General features: G+C 40.9%; 1 protein-coding gene across 3 annotated transcripts in view; it reads right to left on the reverse strand.

Moving 5' to 3' along the window:
* The window catches only part of ascc3 (activating signal cointegrator 1 complex subunit 3), a 395456-nt gene that overhangs the window by 19676 nt on the left and 356927 nt on the right, over positions 1-18853 (reverse strand). For all 3 annotated transcript variants that reach the window (XM_060922147.1, XM_060922146.1, XM_060922145.1), the window contains exons 35-36: positions 11346-11457; positions 10098-10232 (exon numbers count right to left, since the gene is read on the reverse strand). In XM_060922147.1, coding sequence (XP_060778130.1) covers positions 10098-10232; positions 11346-11457 — 247 coding nt within the window. The remainder of the gene's footprint in view (positions 1-10097; positions 10233-11345; positions 11458-18853) is intronic.

Raw genomic sequence — 18853 nt, forward strand, 5'->3', positions numbered from 1 at the left:
GTTTTTAGATAGGATATCATATCCTTTTAATAAGTAGAGGTGAGGTTGCAATTGCTCTGTTCCTTTCCCTGTCACACCTCTGTCTTTAGTTTTTCTTTGTTAGATGTACGTGACTATTCGTTATGCTTCATATGCCATAATACAACCCCGATTCCAAAAAAGTTGGGACAAAGTACAAATTGTAAATAAAAACGGAATGCAATAATTTACAAACCTCAAAAACTGATATTGTATTCACAATAGAACATAGACAACATATCAGATGTCGAAAGTGAGACATTTTGAAATTTCATGCCAAATATTGGCTCATTTTAAATTTCATGACAGCAACACATCTCAAAAAAGTTGGGACAGGGGCAATAAGAGGCTGGAAAAGTTAAAGGTACAAAAAAAGGAACAGCTGGAGGACCAAACTGCAACTCATTAGGTCAATTGGCAATAGGTCATTAACATGACTGGGTATAAAAAGAGCATCTTGGAGTGGCAGCAGCTCTCAGAAGTAAAGATGGGAAGAGGATCACCAATCCCCCTAATTCTGCGCCAACAAATAGTGGAGCAATATTAGAAAGGAGTTCGACAGTGTAAAATTGCAAAGAGTTTGAACATATCATCATCTACAGTGCATAATATCATCAAAAGATTCAGAGAACCTGGAAGAATCTCTGTGCGTAAGGGTCAAGGCCGGAAAACCATACTGGGTGCCCGTGATCTTTGGGCCCTTAGACGGCACTGCATCACATACAGGCATGCTTCTGTATTGGAAATCACAAAACGGGCTCAGGAATATTTCCAGAGAACATTATCTGTGAACACAATTCACCGTGCCATCCGCCATTGCCAGCTAAAACTCTATAGTTCAAAGAAGAAGCCGTATCTAAACATGATCCAGAAGCGCAGACGTCTTCTCTGGGCCAAGGCTCATTTAAAATGGACTGTGGCAAAGTGGAAAACTGTTCTGTGGTCAGACGAATCAAAATGTGAAGTTCTTTATGGAAATCAGGGACGCCGTGTCATTCGGACTAAAGAGGAGAAGGACGACCCAAGTTGTTATCAGCGCTCAGTTCACAAGCCTGCATCTCTGATGGTATGGGGTTGCATTAGTGCATGTGGCATGGGCAGCTTACACATCTGGAAAGACACCATCAATGCTGAAAGGTATATCCAGGTTCTAGAGCAACATATGCTCCCATCCAGACGACGTCTCTTTCAGGGAAGACCTTGCATTTTCCAACATGACAATGCCAAACCACATACTGCATCAATTACAGCATCATGGCTGCGTAGAAGAAGGGTCCGGGTACTGAACTGGCCAGCCTGCAGTCCAGATCTTTCACCCATAGAAAACATTTGGTGCATCATAAAACGGAAGATACGACAAAAAAGACCTAAGACAGTTGAGCAACTAGAATCCTACATTAGACAAGAATGGGTTAACATTCCTATCCCTAAAATTGAGCAATTTGTCTCCTCAGTCCCCAGACGTTTACAGACTGCTGTAAAGAGAAAAGGGGATGTCTCACAGTGGTAAACATGGCCTTGTCCCAACTTTTTTGAGATGTGTTGTTGTCATGAAATTTAAAAATCACCTAATTTTTCTCTTTAAATGATACATTTTCTCAGTTTAAACATTTGATATGTCATCTATGTTCTATTCTGAATAAAATATGGAATTTTGAAACTTCCACATCATTGCATTCGGTTTTTATTTACAATTTGTACTTTGTGCCAACTTTTTTGGAATCGGGGTTGTATTATTATTCTATTCAGGTATCTTAGTTTCTCAGTATTTTATTGTAAATTTGTGACGAAGCCATTAAACTAAACTAAGGATGTTCTTTAAGCTGTGTGGAAAAATGTTCCAGACAATTCCTTTAGAAAACTACATGACTGTGCAGATCAAGGAACTGATGCATTTTAAAGGTCATGCTAAATATTGATTAGAGGTGTTTAAAAAAAACAAACAAACAAACAAACTGCTATTTATAGTGGAGCTCCCCCCTGCGTGTGCTGGAGCCCCATACTTAAGAGAATGCATAGACCTGATTTTTGATGGCTTTGACTGTACAGTACGACGTCCGTACAAATGTGTACCGCCACAGGGAACTCGATCGGAAGTGCAAGACAACATATCTCAAACACTTGACCGCCAAACAACGAAATTTGTATCTTTATTTACATAAGCTAGATGGGGTTTTATCCAGCACTTATTGTTAATTTGCTTTTTAAAAAGCAAATTAAAACACATTTTTACGGAAAACAGTTTCATATACAACTAGTTCAAACAGTTTGATTAGTTTGTTGGACAGCTGACAGTTTCTGTCATGGAGGGTAGATAGATGTAAGTGCAGGAAGAGTTTCATTAAAAACACTGTCACATGACAACGAAGCAATTTACTGACATGAAATACATGACACTACACAACTTGATGCTTCATATGCCATAATATTATTATTCTATTCAAGTTGATTTTGTGCCCTTGCAAATATTTTGTTCAGACGCTCATCCGGAGCTCTGCCTAAATATAATAATAATAATAATAATAGTTTGGTTTTATATAGCGCCTTTCAAAATACCCAAGGTCGCTTAACAAGGTGTCAGTGTAGAAGTGTGTGTGTGTGGGTGCATATAAGTGTGTGCGTGTGTGCTTGTGGAAACTAGGAGCCAAAGGCCTCCATGAAGAGATGGGTTTTAAGGTGTTTTTTAAACGCTGCCAGTGAAGGAGCATTCTGGATGGTGTTGGGTAGCCTGTTCCATAGAGAAGGAGCAGCTGCATGGAATGCTCTATCGCTGGTGGCCTTAAGTCTGGTGCGGGGGATGACCAGCTGGCCCTTGGATGAGGACCGCAGGGATCTTGATGGGGAGTAGGGATGGAGGAGATCTTTGAGGTAATGGGGTCCCAGACCATGGAGAGACTTGTAAGTGAGGAGGAGGACTTTGTAGGAAATGCGAGATTTAATGGGCAGCCAGTGGAGCTGTTTGAGAATGGGGGTGATGTGCTGCCAGGGCCTGGTGCCTGTGAGAATCCTGGCAGCTGAATTCTGAACATATTGCAGTCGGTCTGTGATCTTATTCGGCAGACCAAGCAGGATGGCATTGCAATAGTCTAGGCGGGATGATATGAAAGCATGAATAAGAGTCTCTGTAACAGTGTTAGAGAGTGAGGGCCTGAGTCTGGAAATGTTGCGGAGGTGGAAGAAAGCAGATTTGGTGACATTTTTGATGTGGGACTGGAAAGACAGTGATGAATCCAAGATAACACCAAGGTTACGGACTTCATGAGATGGGATGAAGGAGCAGCCATCGATGTTCAGATGGAGATCCCCAACCTTCCTGAGCAGTGGCGCCGATGCCACCACCATGAGCTCGGTTTTACTGCTGTTCAGTTTGAGGAGATTGTCGGTCATCCATGTTTTGATATCACGCAGACAGTGAGTGAGCGGTGTTGGGGGGAGCTGAGCAGAGGGTTTGGTGCAGATATATAGTTGTGTGTCATCAGCGTAGCAGTGGAAGTTGAGACCATGGAAACGGATGATTTGTCCAAGGGGGAGCATGTAGATGGTGAAAAGAAGGGGGCCAAGCACCGAACCTTGCGGAACGCCGTGGCTGATGGTTGCTGTAGTGGAGCGGGAGTCATTGAGTGTGATGAATTGTTTCCGGTTGGATAAGTATGAGTGGAACCAGAGGAGTACTGTGCCAGATAGTCCAGTGAACTCTGAGAGCCGCTTCAGGAGGATGGAGTGAGAGACTGTGTCAAAAGCTGCTGAGAGGTCCAGGAGAATGAGGATGGTGATGAGTCCATTGTCTGCAGCAGTGAGGAGGTCGTTGGTAATTTTGACAAGAGCAGTCTCTGTGCTGTGGTGGGCTCTGAAGCCGGATTGTAGTGGTTCAAAGAGCTCATGGTGGGACATATGCTGCTGAAGTTGGGCTGCCACTGCTCTTTCCAGGATTTTACAAAGGAAAGGAAGGTTGGAGATGGGACGATAGTTGTTGGGATCGTCAGGGTCCAGACCAGGCTTTTTCAAGGTGGGGATGACAGCAGCGGTTTTGAAGGTGGTGGGCACAACTCCAGACTGTAGGGATGTGTTAATGATGGTGGTCATGGTGTTGCAGAGGGTGGGAAGACATGATTTGACCAGGGTGGAGGGCAAGGGGTCCAGGAGGCAGGATGATGACTTGGCTGTGGAGACTAAATCGGTGACCTGGGCATTGTCCAGTGGTGCAAAGCAGGAGAGGTAGTGCTGCGGTGGACAGGCAGCAGGGGTGGAGATGTCCTGCCATGGCTGGTGGATGCCAGGAGGCTTGTCATCATGGGCTTGGTTTGTGGCCAGGGATGTAGATACTAGCTGCTGGTGGATGGTGTTGACTTTTGCGATGAAGAAGTCTTGAAATCTGGAGCACAGTTCAGCAGGATCAGATGGTTGGGGTGAGTGAGGAGGACGGAGAAGGCGATTGATAGTTGAAAAAAGTTTTCTTGGGTGGTGTTGCTGGTTGTTGATGAGGGTGGAGTAGTAGCGTGTCTTGGCTGTGGTGAGGGCCTGCTTGTAGCTCTCCACATGGTCCCTGTAGGCCTCCAGGTGGACAGTAAGGCCAGATTTTTTATAGAGTCGCTCGAGGCGCCGCCCAGATTTTTTCATGAGGCGCAGCTCAGAGGTAAACCAGGGAGCTGGACGGGAGAAAGAGACAGATCGCGTGATGGTAGGAGCCAGAGTATTCAAGCTGGTTGAGAGTGCTGTGTTGTAGTGTTCGACCAGGGTGTCCACTGGGAGGGCAGTATCCGGGGGTGTGAGATGGTTCGTTAAAGTTTGAGAAAGAAGAGGCAGAGGAACATTCTTAATGTTGCGGAAAGTGATGGACCGCAAACGGCGTTGTCTGCGGTGGGGTACCGGGATGGAAAACAGAATTGCCTGATGGTCTGATATGGCCAGGTCAATGCATTGAAGATGTAGTGGAGATGAGCCGGTGCTGCAGACTAGATCAAGGGTGTGTCCTTTGCTGTGGGTAGGGCCATGCACATGCTGAGTGATGTTGAAGCAGTCCAGAAGGGCCATGAAGTCAGCTGCAAAAGAGCAGCTGCTGTTGTCCACATGAATGTTGAAGTCACCCAGCAGGATGGTAGATGGGGACAGGGGACACACTGCAGCAAGTAGTTCAGTGAGCTCAGGGAGGAAGCAGGAGGAGGCTTTAGGTGGTCGATAAATGAGGACCAGTTGCAGCTGAGCAGCGCCAATCACTGAGAGATGGAGGCATTCAAATGATGATGCACTGACAGGGTGTTCTTTAACCAAAAAATCAGAGTGGTGTATGATGGCGAGTCCACCACCGCGGCCGTGGCCACGCGGCTTATGGATGTATGTGTAACCGGGAGGGGTGGCTTGGTTGAGGCTAACAAAGTCCTGCTGACTCTGCCATGTTTCGGTTAAACAAAGGAAGTCCAGTTTTTTCTCTGTTATCATGTCGTGAATAATGATGGCTTTGTTGTTTATTGATCTGATATTCTGTAACATGAAGGAGGCAAACTTGCTGGTGGATGCAGTGCTGTCAGTACAGACTAGGTTCCGGAGAATGACAGGTGGTGGACGTGGCTTACGTTCAGCACGTCTGTGCTGGGATGCGGAACAGATGACAGGAATAGCCGCAATCTTGGAGTTGTAAACAAACTTCTGGCGAACAGCTCTGTGTACATATGGTGGACGGCGCAGGAGGTGAAGAGATTTGATAACCTCAAGACAGCATGGAGGAGACAGACAGACAGAGTTGAGTTCAAGGAGTTTGCCTACGGTGTAGTTTATCCGCGGCATGGCGACTGGGGAGCACCGAACAAACACAGGCACCTTGCCGGCTAGCTTGGCTTGCTAACCAATGCTACACCCAAATGGAGGTAGCAGCAGTGCAGGATGCAGACTAGCGAGTTGACAGTCCTGTGGTAGAATGGTAAAGGGCGGCGGAGATGTCAGAAATATACCCAGTACGCCGAAAGCAAGGAGGTAGGCAATCCAAAAGTTTTTTAACTGCGGGGCACAGAGTAGTCCAAGCACGCGTCGCATCAGTTGTATCCGACAGCAGAGTTGTAGTCGAGATGGAACAAACACAGCTCAAAATAGACGCGGCTTGAGATAGAGGAAAGGCGCGATCAAATATAAGAGAAACAAAAAGCGAGAAGCGAGATGCGAGAAGCGGCAACAATCATGCCAGCGTCCTCTCGACTTACTTGAGCCTATAAATATATATATCTATATTACTAACTTATATGAGAAATAGAAACTTTTCATTTTTAAATTGCATTTTCTTTTCCATAACGCATGAACACACAGCATACGATAAATGTGCCAAAGTCTTAGGCTATGTTCCATACTTGCCAACTTTTTAAAATTCTCATGGGGGAGAAAAGTGCATGAACGACATTTTCAATTGGACGAGGGTATGATCCGCGGTTGAAACGATAAAAACAGTGGATCCCAATTAATTGCAAACCATTTGAAATTTATACAATTAAAGAGTTTTTGAATTGTTGATATTGTTCTATCAATTACTATAGGTTATGGGATTCATGTATCAGGCATGAGAGATGCCTGAATATTGTATACATACAGAGACCCACAGAAAATAAAACAAGTGATGCTTTAGAAGAATGCTTATAATGTCTTAAAATAGTCACAGTGAATGAAAGTATTACTGGATTGCATCAAATGTGTTTTCCTTCTGTAAGCTCATGTAAAAATACAGAGAACTATAATATCTCATATCATCTCTAGCCGCTTTATCCTGTTCTACAGGGAGCCTATCCCAGCTGACTACGGGCGAAAGGCGGGGTACACCCTGGACAAGTTGCCAGGTCATCACAGGGCTGACACATAGACACAGACAACCATTCACACTCACATTCACACCTACGCTCAATTTAGAGTCACCAGTTAACCTAACCTGCATGTCTTTGGACTGTGGGGGAAACCGGAGCACCCGGAGGAAACCCACGCGGACACGGGGAGAACATGCAAACTCCACACAGAAAGGCCCTCGCCGGCCCCGGGGCTCGAACCCAGGACCTTCTTGCTGTGAGGCGACAGCGCTAACCACTACACCACTGTGCCGCCCCTAACTATAATATCATATATGAGTGATTCCACGCTTATGGGTACTGAAATGGGGACATGAACTTATTTTTAAAAATTCACCTAAAACCATTTCTTTTTTTACCATCAGGTCACAAAACATGTAATCTTTAATGAATGATATGTTAAAAGATAACTTTAATTTTCTGAGATGTAATAAAAACATATTTATATGCCAAAGTCAGAACGTAACAGAAGTGTTGTGGACATATAGATTCTCAATTTTAACAATGTAGAATTACTTTTTGAAACATAGGAAGGTGATGTTTTAGCAAATATAATTAATAAACGTGTAGTAGAATAAACATACACATTCTTTCAATAAGATTAACATGGTATATAGCTAGATTGTAATTAATTTGTAACAGACGCGAGATGGACAATCGTAACAGAAGTAATGTAACAGACATCATTTTGGAACTCATAGGCTTGACTTTGTCATATAAATATGTTTTTATTACATCTCAGAAAATTAAAGTTATCTTTTAACATATCATTCATTAAAGATTACATGTTTTGTGACCTGATGGTAAAAAAAGAAATGGTTTTAGGTGAATAAGTTCATGTCCCCATTTCAGTACCCATAAGCGTGGAATCACTCATATAAATTAAATTTTAATAAGATTTGACCAAAATAGTAACAACTCAATTAAATAAATACTGCACTGTCTTAGTACTACTAAAATGCATCTCTCTCACTAAACACTTTCCAACAGAATTTTAAAAAGCACTAGAAATACGATCAAAATCTTATCGGAATGCATCAAAGGAATTTGCTCATTTGCAAAGTCTGACTGAAAGTTTTCAAACAAAATTTAAAAATGCCACTACAAATATTACCATACTATCAAAATATACTCCACAAAGAAATTCACTCGGATGCAAAATTTTAGTACGACCAAAATACACTCACTCGTAATCTTTCACTTAAAACCTCGAAACTCTATCAAAATCAATCACTTTCCAGATAATTCACTTGTAAACTTTCACTTAAAACTTTCAAACATAAATTCAAAACAGCACTAAGACACTACCACACTATTCAAATACACTCACCAAACACATTCTCTGTCCTGCAAAATTTCACTAAACACTTTAGAAGTTGTACAGTTTGTTTCTGAAATGGTATGGAAGACTAGTTTACTTTCACACTCGAATGTCCATTATAGTCTGATTTAAGGTATCTTTACGTTAAGATATGTAACTGGCTGGTCGAACATTTGCTTATCCATGGAAATTCATTCTCCCATGCAACCTGGTATTTGCATTCATATTTTTCATAATTTGCATTCATATTTTTGCCGTTTGGTATTGGGTTTAGTGGCCATGATGAATGACTGCTTGTCGGACAGCCTGGGTGAATCCTACATTACGGAAGTGATTGTCGTTCTGTTCGTTGATTTGGTTAAAAATCAGTTGACGTGGGGCGTTGTGGCTCAGGTGGATAAGGCGCCATACCATAAATCCGGGGACCTGGGTTCGATTCCGACCCGAGGTCATTTCCCGATCCCTCCCCGTCTCTCTCTCTCCCACTCATTTCCTGTCTCTACACTGTCCTATCCAATAAAGGTGAAAAAAGCCCAAAAAAATATCTAAAAAAAAAAAATCAGTTGACGTCAGCAGTGTTTCTCATACGATTCTGATCAGACATAATCGGGAGTATTTTTAACTTGGCGGTAGGGATTTCCCAAAACCAGAAGATTATCCAGTTTTTAGCAAATACGATTGGGAGGCGGGAGACGAAGGCTAAAATCGGGAGCCTCCCGCTGAAATCGGGAGGGTTGGCAAGTATGTTGTTCACATCATGGGCTTCTTTGCACAATTCTGATTGTTTTTTTTTTTTTTTTGCTCAGACAGGATTTGATTCACATTTGCGTCTGCAAGTGACTCAGATCTGTTTTAATTTGAATGTACCTGTGCCCTGAAACTCATCGATTTCTTGTGCAACTGTTTCACTTCACTACTTGTGTTCATTAGGTTTTCCTTTCACTGAATGGAGTCACTGCTGTCGCTGCCCTCCATTGTTGTTTTGCTGTACTGCTGACGGCGGATGATGGTGATATGCACATGCTCACTGGGTCAAAGTCACATCAATTCCGAGCTGATCGTTCTCGTTCATGTCACACGGCTACAAATCGGACATGTATGGATGACAAAAGGATGACATCCGAAAGTGGCTCAGAGACGATTTGAAAGGATCGGATTTTTATGTTCACACAGTCCTGGAAAAAATCTGATCTGTGAAGACTGAAAAGCAGATTTGTCCCACTTTAACCTGGTAATGTGAATGTCGCCTGTGAAGCAAAGATCTTTGAAGCAAAGGTCCTTTTGACAGTTCTTACATATTGCGCACAGGAATTTATGTTCTTTGTTTTTGTGTAATGGAAAATAACTGAGCCTTTTATTTTTTTAAATCGATCCACATTTTCACCAGTTTAGGAGCCAAACAGTGACCCAATTAGTTACAGAAGTTTAACAATGCATATGCAATAATGACAACCATGAAAGATTGAGCAATTTTGGCTTTGAGAACAGATTTTCTCATCCTAAGTCAAATCTTTCAGCAGCTACACACAGTACATAGACACCGTCACAGACAACAACCCCCCCCCCCCCCCTTTTTTTTTTGCTTCCATGCACGGTCTGTTGGAATTTATGGAAATACAGGTATTTCTATGATGTAACACTGCAATATTAATTTTGCTTTTCTTTTTTTTTAAACAGTGTCCATGTAAGTAATTTAAATTGCTGTTCTAAAGCCACTGACATAACTGACTGGTTTAAACCTCAGACATTTTGTGCTCTGGACAAACACATTTAACTGGCTAAGAACTGATGCTTTTCCAGTGGATAAACACTAAACTGTTCCAGATTATGCGCCGGCACCTTATCTGTGAAAAACAGCTAGCAGGTTTAGGTATATGAACCCCAGAATGATGCATGGGCTTCTCTTTTTCCATATTGTGTGTGTGTGTGTGTGTACTCACCGTGAGGATGGACAGCAGTTCCTGGATGGGAAGCTCCGGCTTCAGTCTCTCCTTGAACATCCGGACAGTCTGGTGTTTCAAGTAATAATATGAAGCGATGCGGCCATATGTGAGAGGCTCGATGGTGCGCTCATCCTGCACATAAACACAGATTTATTACCAAACCCAAACAGCAGCTAAAATTAATCTCTAAGATTAACCTGAGGACTGCCAGGTTCTCTGCTCTTCTTTTAAGTATCCTAAGTTACTCCAGGTCTGTTGCATTTTTAAAAAAATTATTTATAATATACGCTGGGCGGCACGGTGGTGTAGTGGTTAGCGCTGTCGCCTCACAGCAAGAAGGTCCGGGTTCGAGCCCCGTGGCCGGCAAGGGCCTTTCTGTGTGGAGTTTGCATGTTCTCCCCGTGTCCGCGTGGGTTTCCTCCAGGTGCTCCGGTTTCCCCCACAGTCCAAAGACATGCAGGTTAGGTTAACCGGTGACTCTAAATTGACCGTAGGTGTGAATGTGAGTGTGAATGGGTGTCTATGTGTCAGCCCTGTGATGACCTGGCGACTTGTCCAGGGTGTACCCCGCCTTTCGCCCGTAGTCAGCTGGGATAGGCTCCAGCTTGCCTGCGACCCTGTAGGACAGGATAAAGCGGCTAGAGATAATGGATGGATGGATGGATGGATTATAATATACGCACTACGCAAAAGATGGAGCAGTTGTTATAAGTGACATTGAGCCCTAGAGCATTAAAAAAATATGCTCACAGATAGTGATTTGTCCACTGATATTTGTCCCGAACTGTCACTGTTTTTACTTTATATTTAATTGACACTTTTTTGGTTAGTTATTTTCATTGCTCAGTTTATTTTTTTGTGCAGGATTGTTTGGTTTACTTGGACATTTATCATCTATCTTTTAAACTCAAGACAAATTGTAGTAGTTCAGCTGAGACACTGGATGAAAACTCTAAAAAGAATTATAAAATTTACTTCAAGTCACTAATAACTGAAAAGTCAAAAATTTTTTTGGGGGGGGAAAATCTCACACACACACACACACACACACACACACACACACACACACGCGCGCGCAAAAGCTACTGGTGCAGCCTAAGCTGCTAATGATGAGAAAGAGGAAGTAGATCACGTACTACATAAATGAGATCATGTTAGTTGGTTTCAAATGGCTTTTATGCCTTATTAGCAAATTTAAATAATATATTCCATTAATTATTACTTTAATATACCAAGCACACATACCTCTTGTATTTCCATACAGTAAGAACATTCCAGATCTCTGAGGCTTCTTTCCACCAGATTGGACAGGTACTTGTTTATAGTCTCGTGAGTGATGTCATCTAAATTGTAGTAGCTAAACATCAAAGAAAGGATGTACATTAGTTCCAGAATTATTGGCACCCTAGGGAGAGATGAGTAAAATGGTTATGAAAAAAGTTTTTTAAAAAAAAACAATTTTATGAGAATAATTTTCAACTAAAGGCTGAACTAACTTCAATTAAATGTTAGATTTCTAGATTTAGCTCATTTAAAAAGGTCTTTTTTTCCCCCATAGCATTTTTACCCATCTTTAACAAGGGTGCCAATAATTCTGGAGCCATCTGTAATTATAAATGGTAGGCAGAACACATAAATTTAAACAAATAAAAAGGAAAAAACAAACAAACTTATATTAATACATGAACATTTTCTTTGGACCAGTTTTAAATACTAAAGACCATTCAGGATTATTTTAAGCACAATATCACATGAGAAATACAAGGAGTCCAGCTGGTCCAAAACAAACAAACAAGCAAACAAACAAACAAACAAACAAACAAACAAACAAACAAACCGTTTTATTGGATATTCTAAAGAAAAATATTCTAAATCTACAGTTATTCGTCTTTAAAATAAGGAGTCATTTGTTAACTGTGTTGCAGTCGATCCAGAGAAATGAGCAAAAGTGTTAAAAGTATCATTGTCTTAACAAAAAAAAATCAAATTTGGAGAAAATCAGCTGCAAAGTTTGACATATAAATTGAAATTGAAGCACAAGTTGCCTCATTTATAGGGTTTTTTTTTTGGCAATGGATACAATATGTATTTATGACAAAATTAGAAAAACGATATTTTTCAAAATGGCTATATATGGGAATGAACTTTTGCTGCACTGCTCTCATTTTGTGGTGATGCCCATATATTGTATGTTCATTAAAACCCTTCCTCAGGACCTGTCGGGCATTACACATTTCTTCTTATAGTCTTTCGCCCTCTAGCATTTCGGAGAGATGCTGTGCTACGCCGTGCTGACTGCAGGACCTCCTCTTCAAATACCTCTTTCACAGCTTTGAGTCAGGGATTGTTGAAACTCAAACACTGTGTGAAAAAAACATTTCACACGAGCAAGAGTCCACAAACTTTGTCGGATCGTATATACACATGAAATACATCTGCTTTTCCAGTGCAGTGATTTCTGGGTCAATAAACATCACTGTACTGTAATTTTATTACATCTTGTACTCCGTGAAACATAACTTCTAAATGTTCTACAGTAAAATAACTACCAGCTTACAGGATGCAGGCTGGCACACACAGTGGAGCTAAAATCACTTCCATCTTTTGCTGAGCATGTGAAAGCTACCACATGAGCCAGCAGAACTTCATACAACAATGCGCTTAATTTTACAGCAAACATCTAAGCAAGTGTGCGTGTGTGTGTGCGCGCACGTGTGTATATACACATGCAGGAGTCCGTGAGTGAGACAGAGCAAATGAAAGAAACATGTACTTGGCAAACACTGATTTTTTTCCCCCCTCCAGCATGTAACACTAAAATTAGTTATGCATGTACGATGCATTAATACTTCCACTACGCAACCTGTTTTAAATTTCATTAATCAGGCTATGCCAATTTTGGGGGTATTTTTTTTTTTTTTAAAGATTTTTTCTGATCACATTCCTGCACACATTTAGCAAATAACAGTTGACATTTCATAAAATAAAATTAAAAAAAATTAAAAAATGAGAAAAGCACACAAGCTTCAAATTATTACACTGATGAGCACCTTCCAATTATAAGTAAAGTAACCCGAAATAAGAACTCATTTTATGGTAGGAACTTGCGGTAGAGGGAAATTTACTGGTTCTGATTCAACAATTGTAAAAGAATACAGAATGTCTGCAGAGCTATTAAAGTCCAATGATGATTACCATGAAATCTTTTCTTCTGAAGTACTGATGCAGTGACCAACGTCAGTCTAATAGTTTTATCTATATAATACAGTCTAAAAAAGAAAAATCGTCGTCTTTTTTTTGGTTGCTCCCATTAGGCGTCACCATAGTGGATCGTCATGATCCACATATTTGATTTGGCATAGTTTTTTTTTTTAAACACCAGATACCCTTCCTGATGCAACCCTCCCCGATCTATCTGGACTTAGGACCGGTACTAAGTATGCACTGGTTTGTGCAAGCCCCAGTGGCTGGATATTTCACCTAACCTGGATGTCTCTGGACTGTGGGGGAAAACCGGGGCACCCGGAGGAAACCCACGCGGACACGGGGAGAACATGCAAACTCCGCACAGAAAGGCCCCTGTTGGCTGTGGGGTTCAAACCCAGGACCTTCTTGCTGTAAGATAACAGTGTTAACCACTACACCAGTGTGCCATCCCTAACAAAGAAAAATAATAGTAAACTGAAATCAATTCCTGGATGAATAATAACCATCCTAAATTGTTTGGCTTTACTTGCAGCACAGCTTGGGCTATTTAGCCAATAAGCATTGTAAAATTTCATGCCTGACATGACTGCTTTCCTCAAAACAAAACAAAAAAGTCAGACTGTGCTCCAGACTTTTCTCTAAAGCCAAAGCAACTCTCTCAATATCTAGCACGCATATATGAAGAGTTTGGTTCCAAAACTCAAACGAGATCCATTTTAAGAAACAAACAAACAAACAAACAAACAAACAAACAAACAAACAAACAAACAAACAAACAAACAAACAGATAAATAAAGTTCCCACCAAAAGAAGTTTGGAATTTGATCACTATTGAAAGTTACAAAATCAATTTTTTTTGCAAAACGGGATATCCGCCATGTTTCTCTGTACATCCCCTTTCTTTCCAAAACACAACAAGCGCCACGACTGATTTTCCACAGAATGTGATTTCTCCGCTCAACCAATCACAGCACACCATTCACATACGTAAACAGTAATGCCAGCTCCCACTGCCTGTCAACACTGTGGAGAATCCCCGTCTTTTAGGGAGATTTTGAAGAAAATAAATGAATAACTTTGATGTGTTTGGAGGGATTCTATTATATTAATGTTTTATATTATTATTCCAGGACATAATGTGATCCAGTGTTCTTTTCCACTTTGAGTGCACTCATTCCCTCCTGGGATCTGGATATGACTATATACATTTAGACACTGCTGAAAAGCGGAGCGCCCAATGAGGGTCAAAGTGTTAGTAAATAATCCCACAATATTTATTCAAAAGCAATTTAAAAATAAGCAGTGAATGAAACCCCATCTATCTTATGTAAATAAAGATAGAAATGTTGTTGTCTGGTGGTCAAGTGTTTATGAGATACGTTGCCTTGCACTTATAATCGGGTTCTCCGTGGTCACAAAAGCCATCAAAACTCAGGTCAGTGCTTTACCATTATTCTCTTAAATATGGAGCCCCGCTATGAATTTAACTGTACATGCTGTACAAGGTGTCCAAACTTCTAAATTTATTGTTCAGAATAAAAAGGTTTGTCCTTAAAAAAAAACATTTCCATGCAAACATCTGACTGGGTCTATTAACATTCCTCAGAGCTTTGTGTGTAAAATCGAGTGGGGCTTGGAGACGACAAGATGAATGTAATTTGGAAAATCTGTGGTCCAATATAAGAGACGGTCCAAGTTCAGAGACTGTCATATGTGTAGATCAACTTTACTTCTTGTTTCTAGTTATATTTCATACTCATAACATTTTTTTTTTTAAATTGATGGAATGGATATATCGCATTTTAGAAAAAATTATTAGGATTTTAAAATCAAAATCTAGATTTACATTTTTAATGTTATTACAACCTCAGAGTCTCGTCTCATCTCATCTCATTATCTCTAGCCGCTTTATCCTGTTCTACAGGGTCGCAGGCAAGCTGGAGCCTATCCCAGCTGACTACGGGCGAAAGGCGGGGTACACCCTGGACAAGTCGCCAGGTCATCACAGGGCTGACACATAGACACAGACAACCATTCACACTCACATTCACACCTACGGTCAATTTAGAGTCACCAGTTAACCTAACCTGCATGTCTTTGGACTGTGGGGGAAACCGGAGCACCCGGAGGAAACCCACACGGACACGGGGAGAACATGCAAACTCCGCACAGAAAGGCCCTCGCCGGCCACGGGGTTCGAACCCGGACCTTCTTGCTGTGAGGCGACAGCGCTAACCACTACACCACCATGCCGCCGTCAACCTCAGAGTGTTGTATTAAAGTTTCAAACAGAAAATAAGGGTTTTCATGCTACCAACATTTTGGTAAATTTTTTATAGCATTATGGAATTTGGAACCAAACTCTTCATTCACATATATATATTTTACACACACACGGCTATACCGTATTGTATTTTCTTTCTCTCTCTCTCTCTCTCTGATAATGTGCATAAAGTCAGTGGGAAAACACTGGGAGTGATGTCATCAGAGTGAAATATTGGGAAATATGCCACTCAGATCCACAATGCGTTTGGTATTTAAAAAAAAAAATGCGAGTTTTTCAACACGAGAAGATGACCTTCATATCTCCAAGCCAATGTGTGATTTTCTTTTTATTATATAGAGACACATCGCAAACAAAATGTACCCAAATTTATCAAAATAATTCATTGATTTCTTCATGATTGACATATAGAGATTTATGTCACGGTTGTAGTTTTCAATGCCTTGGGTGTAGCTCGTATGAAAAATTACAAGAGGCGTATTTCTCAGTAAAACACTTGCGTCAATATTACACACACACACACAATATATATATATATATATATATATATATATATATATAAATAAATGTGTGCGCGCTTTAAAGGATGTTTAACATTAAAAGTGACAGATAATTATCATTTCTTTTATGCCCACAAGCCCAGTACAAGGGATGCGCAGTGAGTGAATGAGTAATAGGCAGCATTCAGCATGTGTCTTGCTGTGAACATGACTTGATGTGATTAAGCCATTGCCATTAACATTATGGACATGTGGCCCCTGATGGTGGTGAGGCGCTAAGCGGCACTCTTTATGAGACCCCCGGGGGCCCACGCCTCTCCCGCCTAGAGAGACAGCATGCAGCTCTGTCTACGCCACTGAATCATTGCTGATGAGCGATGGCTGGTGTCAAGGTGACCGATTCAAGCTGCAGCTTTAAAAGCGTACCAGACAGAGAGAAAGATGGGGCTGGGGAACATGACTTCCTGTTCTCACTCACACAAATAATGCCTTCCCACTCAGTTTCATGCACACACACACTCCTTTCATAAACAAAAATATTAGCAACATGGCTTGAAAAGATATTTGCAGTGTTGTCTTGGCATGACTTTATGAACAAGACACACTGAAAATCTATTTTTCAAATAATTCTTTAAAATTTACACATTACACAAAAGCCTCATACTGCATTCTATCCTAAATAATCCATGATGTGACGAATACACCATCTTATTCTGAAAACAATTAATGGCACCCTTCATGAAAAAAGGGAATACTGAATATATAAAATGAATCACACATGCAATGAGTTACAAAGTAGTGCATTTTTTTTTTCCTGAAAACACTATTTTTACCCCACAATTTGGTGACATCTTCACTGGAGAGGATAAAGGCACTGAGTTTTGCAAAACATTACTTGGATGAATGTTTGTCTGGGGTCCTTATCTTGTCGAAAGGTCCAGCTACAATCAAGATGTAACATCCTGGCAGAGGCAGCCAGGTTCTGGTCTAATATATCCTGGTAGTGGAACATTCTCAAGTTATTTTTCTTCCTCTGGTACCACTAGCCAAAACAGGCCCATGTTTTACAGTGGGTATACACTCCATCACTTCCAACTCTCATGCTGCACAGATCTCTTCCATTTTGTACTCAAAGACAATATTAAAAACAAACCGCTGGAACATACGCAGGTACTAAAGTTATCTCAAATTAACAGATGATACCAGCAGATAAAACATGCAATAGACATGGACCTTCAAGTTAAATAAAACAGCTTACGTAGCTGCTCATGTTATGCTATAACATGAGCTCGGACAGTGCTCGCTACACTATTAAGGGCACGGTTCTTCCTAAATGTTTAATGTGGGCTGACAGGCGTGCAAATGGCAGCACTGTGGAATGTTCTGGAATCGTCATCGACAATTCACAGCAGATGTCTATGTTGCCCTGCATGACCTTTGCAGCCAAGGATGGGTTTGTGTGTGTGTGTGTGTGTGTGTGTGTGTGTGTGTGTGTGTGTGTGTGTGTGTGTGTGTGAGATGTTTTAGATCATCGTTTGTGATGTCATAGTGAACTATGGGTTGGACTCGGCACTAGGCACTGGCAAGAAGTTGCCATGGCAACACAATCAGCAATAAGTCAGTAAGATGATGTTCTCTTGTCTCTGGTGCCATTTCAAACACACAGCAAAAATCTGATAACATGCTACTACTAATAAGTCACTTGGTTACAAATGATATGTTTGGTGCAATGGCACATATTTTATATATATATATATATATATATATATATATATATATATATATATATATATATTTTAGTGGTGCTTGAAAGTTTGTGAACCCTTTAGAATTTTCTATATTTCTGTATAAATACAGTATGACCTGAAACATAATCAGATTTTCACACAAGTCCTAAAAGTAGATAAAGAGAACCCAGTTAAACAAATGAGACAAAAATTATTATACTTGGTCATTTATTTATGGAGGAAAATGATCCAATATTACATATCTGTGAGTGGCAAAAGTATGTGAACCTTTGCTTTCAGTATCTGGTGTGACCCCCTTGTGCAGCAATAACTGCAACTAAACGTTTGCGGTAACTGTTGATCAGTCCTGCACACCAGCTTGGAGGAATTTCAGCCCATTCCTCCGTACAGAACAGCTTCAACTCTGGGATCTTGGTGGGTTTCCTCACATGAACTGCTCGCTTCAGGTCCTTCCACAACATTTCGATTGGATTAAGGTCAGGACTTTGACTTGGCCATTCCAAAACATTAACTTTATTCTTCTTTAACCATTCTTTGGTAAAATGACTTGTGTGCTTAGGGTCGTTGTCTTGCTGCATGACCCACCTTCTCTTGAGATTCAGTTCATGGACAGATGTCCTGACATTTTCCTTTAGAATTCACTGGTATTGACCCATCCCACGTGACGTCACGACAAATGCGGCTGCCATTTTGGACATGAACTACCAGTAGTCTACCACAGCCAACAATGAGGAACGATGGCGAAGCATCGAAAGGAATATAGCCATCAAAGAAAGTTTTTACTTTCAGCAAGACTTCCGTCATGCCATTATATTGTTGTGCACCTGGATGTAGTAACCATCAACACACAAGGCAAGATTTATCATTTTATCGGATCCCGACAGATGCTGAGTGACGGAGAAGATGGATGGTCTCTAAAATATTGGCAAAATGATGTTTATTGACATAGCAATCGTGTGTAACGGGAAGCATTTGCATATCCGAAGTGTTGTGTTTACATCAAAGATAAAATAA

This window comes from Neoarius graeffei, chromosome 5 (assembly GCF_027579695.1).
Source record: "Neoarius graeffei isolate fNeoGra1 chromosome 5, fNeoGra1.pri, whole genome shotgun sequence".
Lineage (NCBI taxonomy): Eukaryota > Metazoa > Chordata > Actinopteri > Siluriformes > Ariidae > Neoarius > Neoarius graeffei.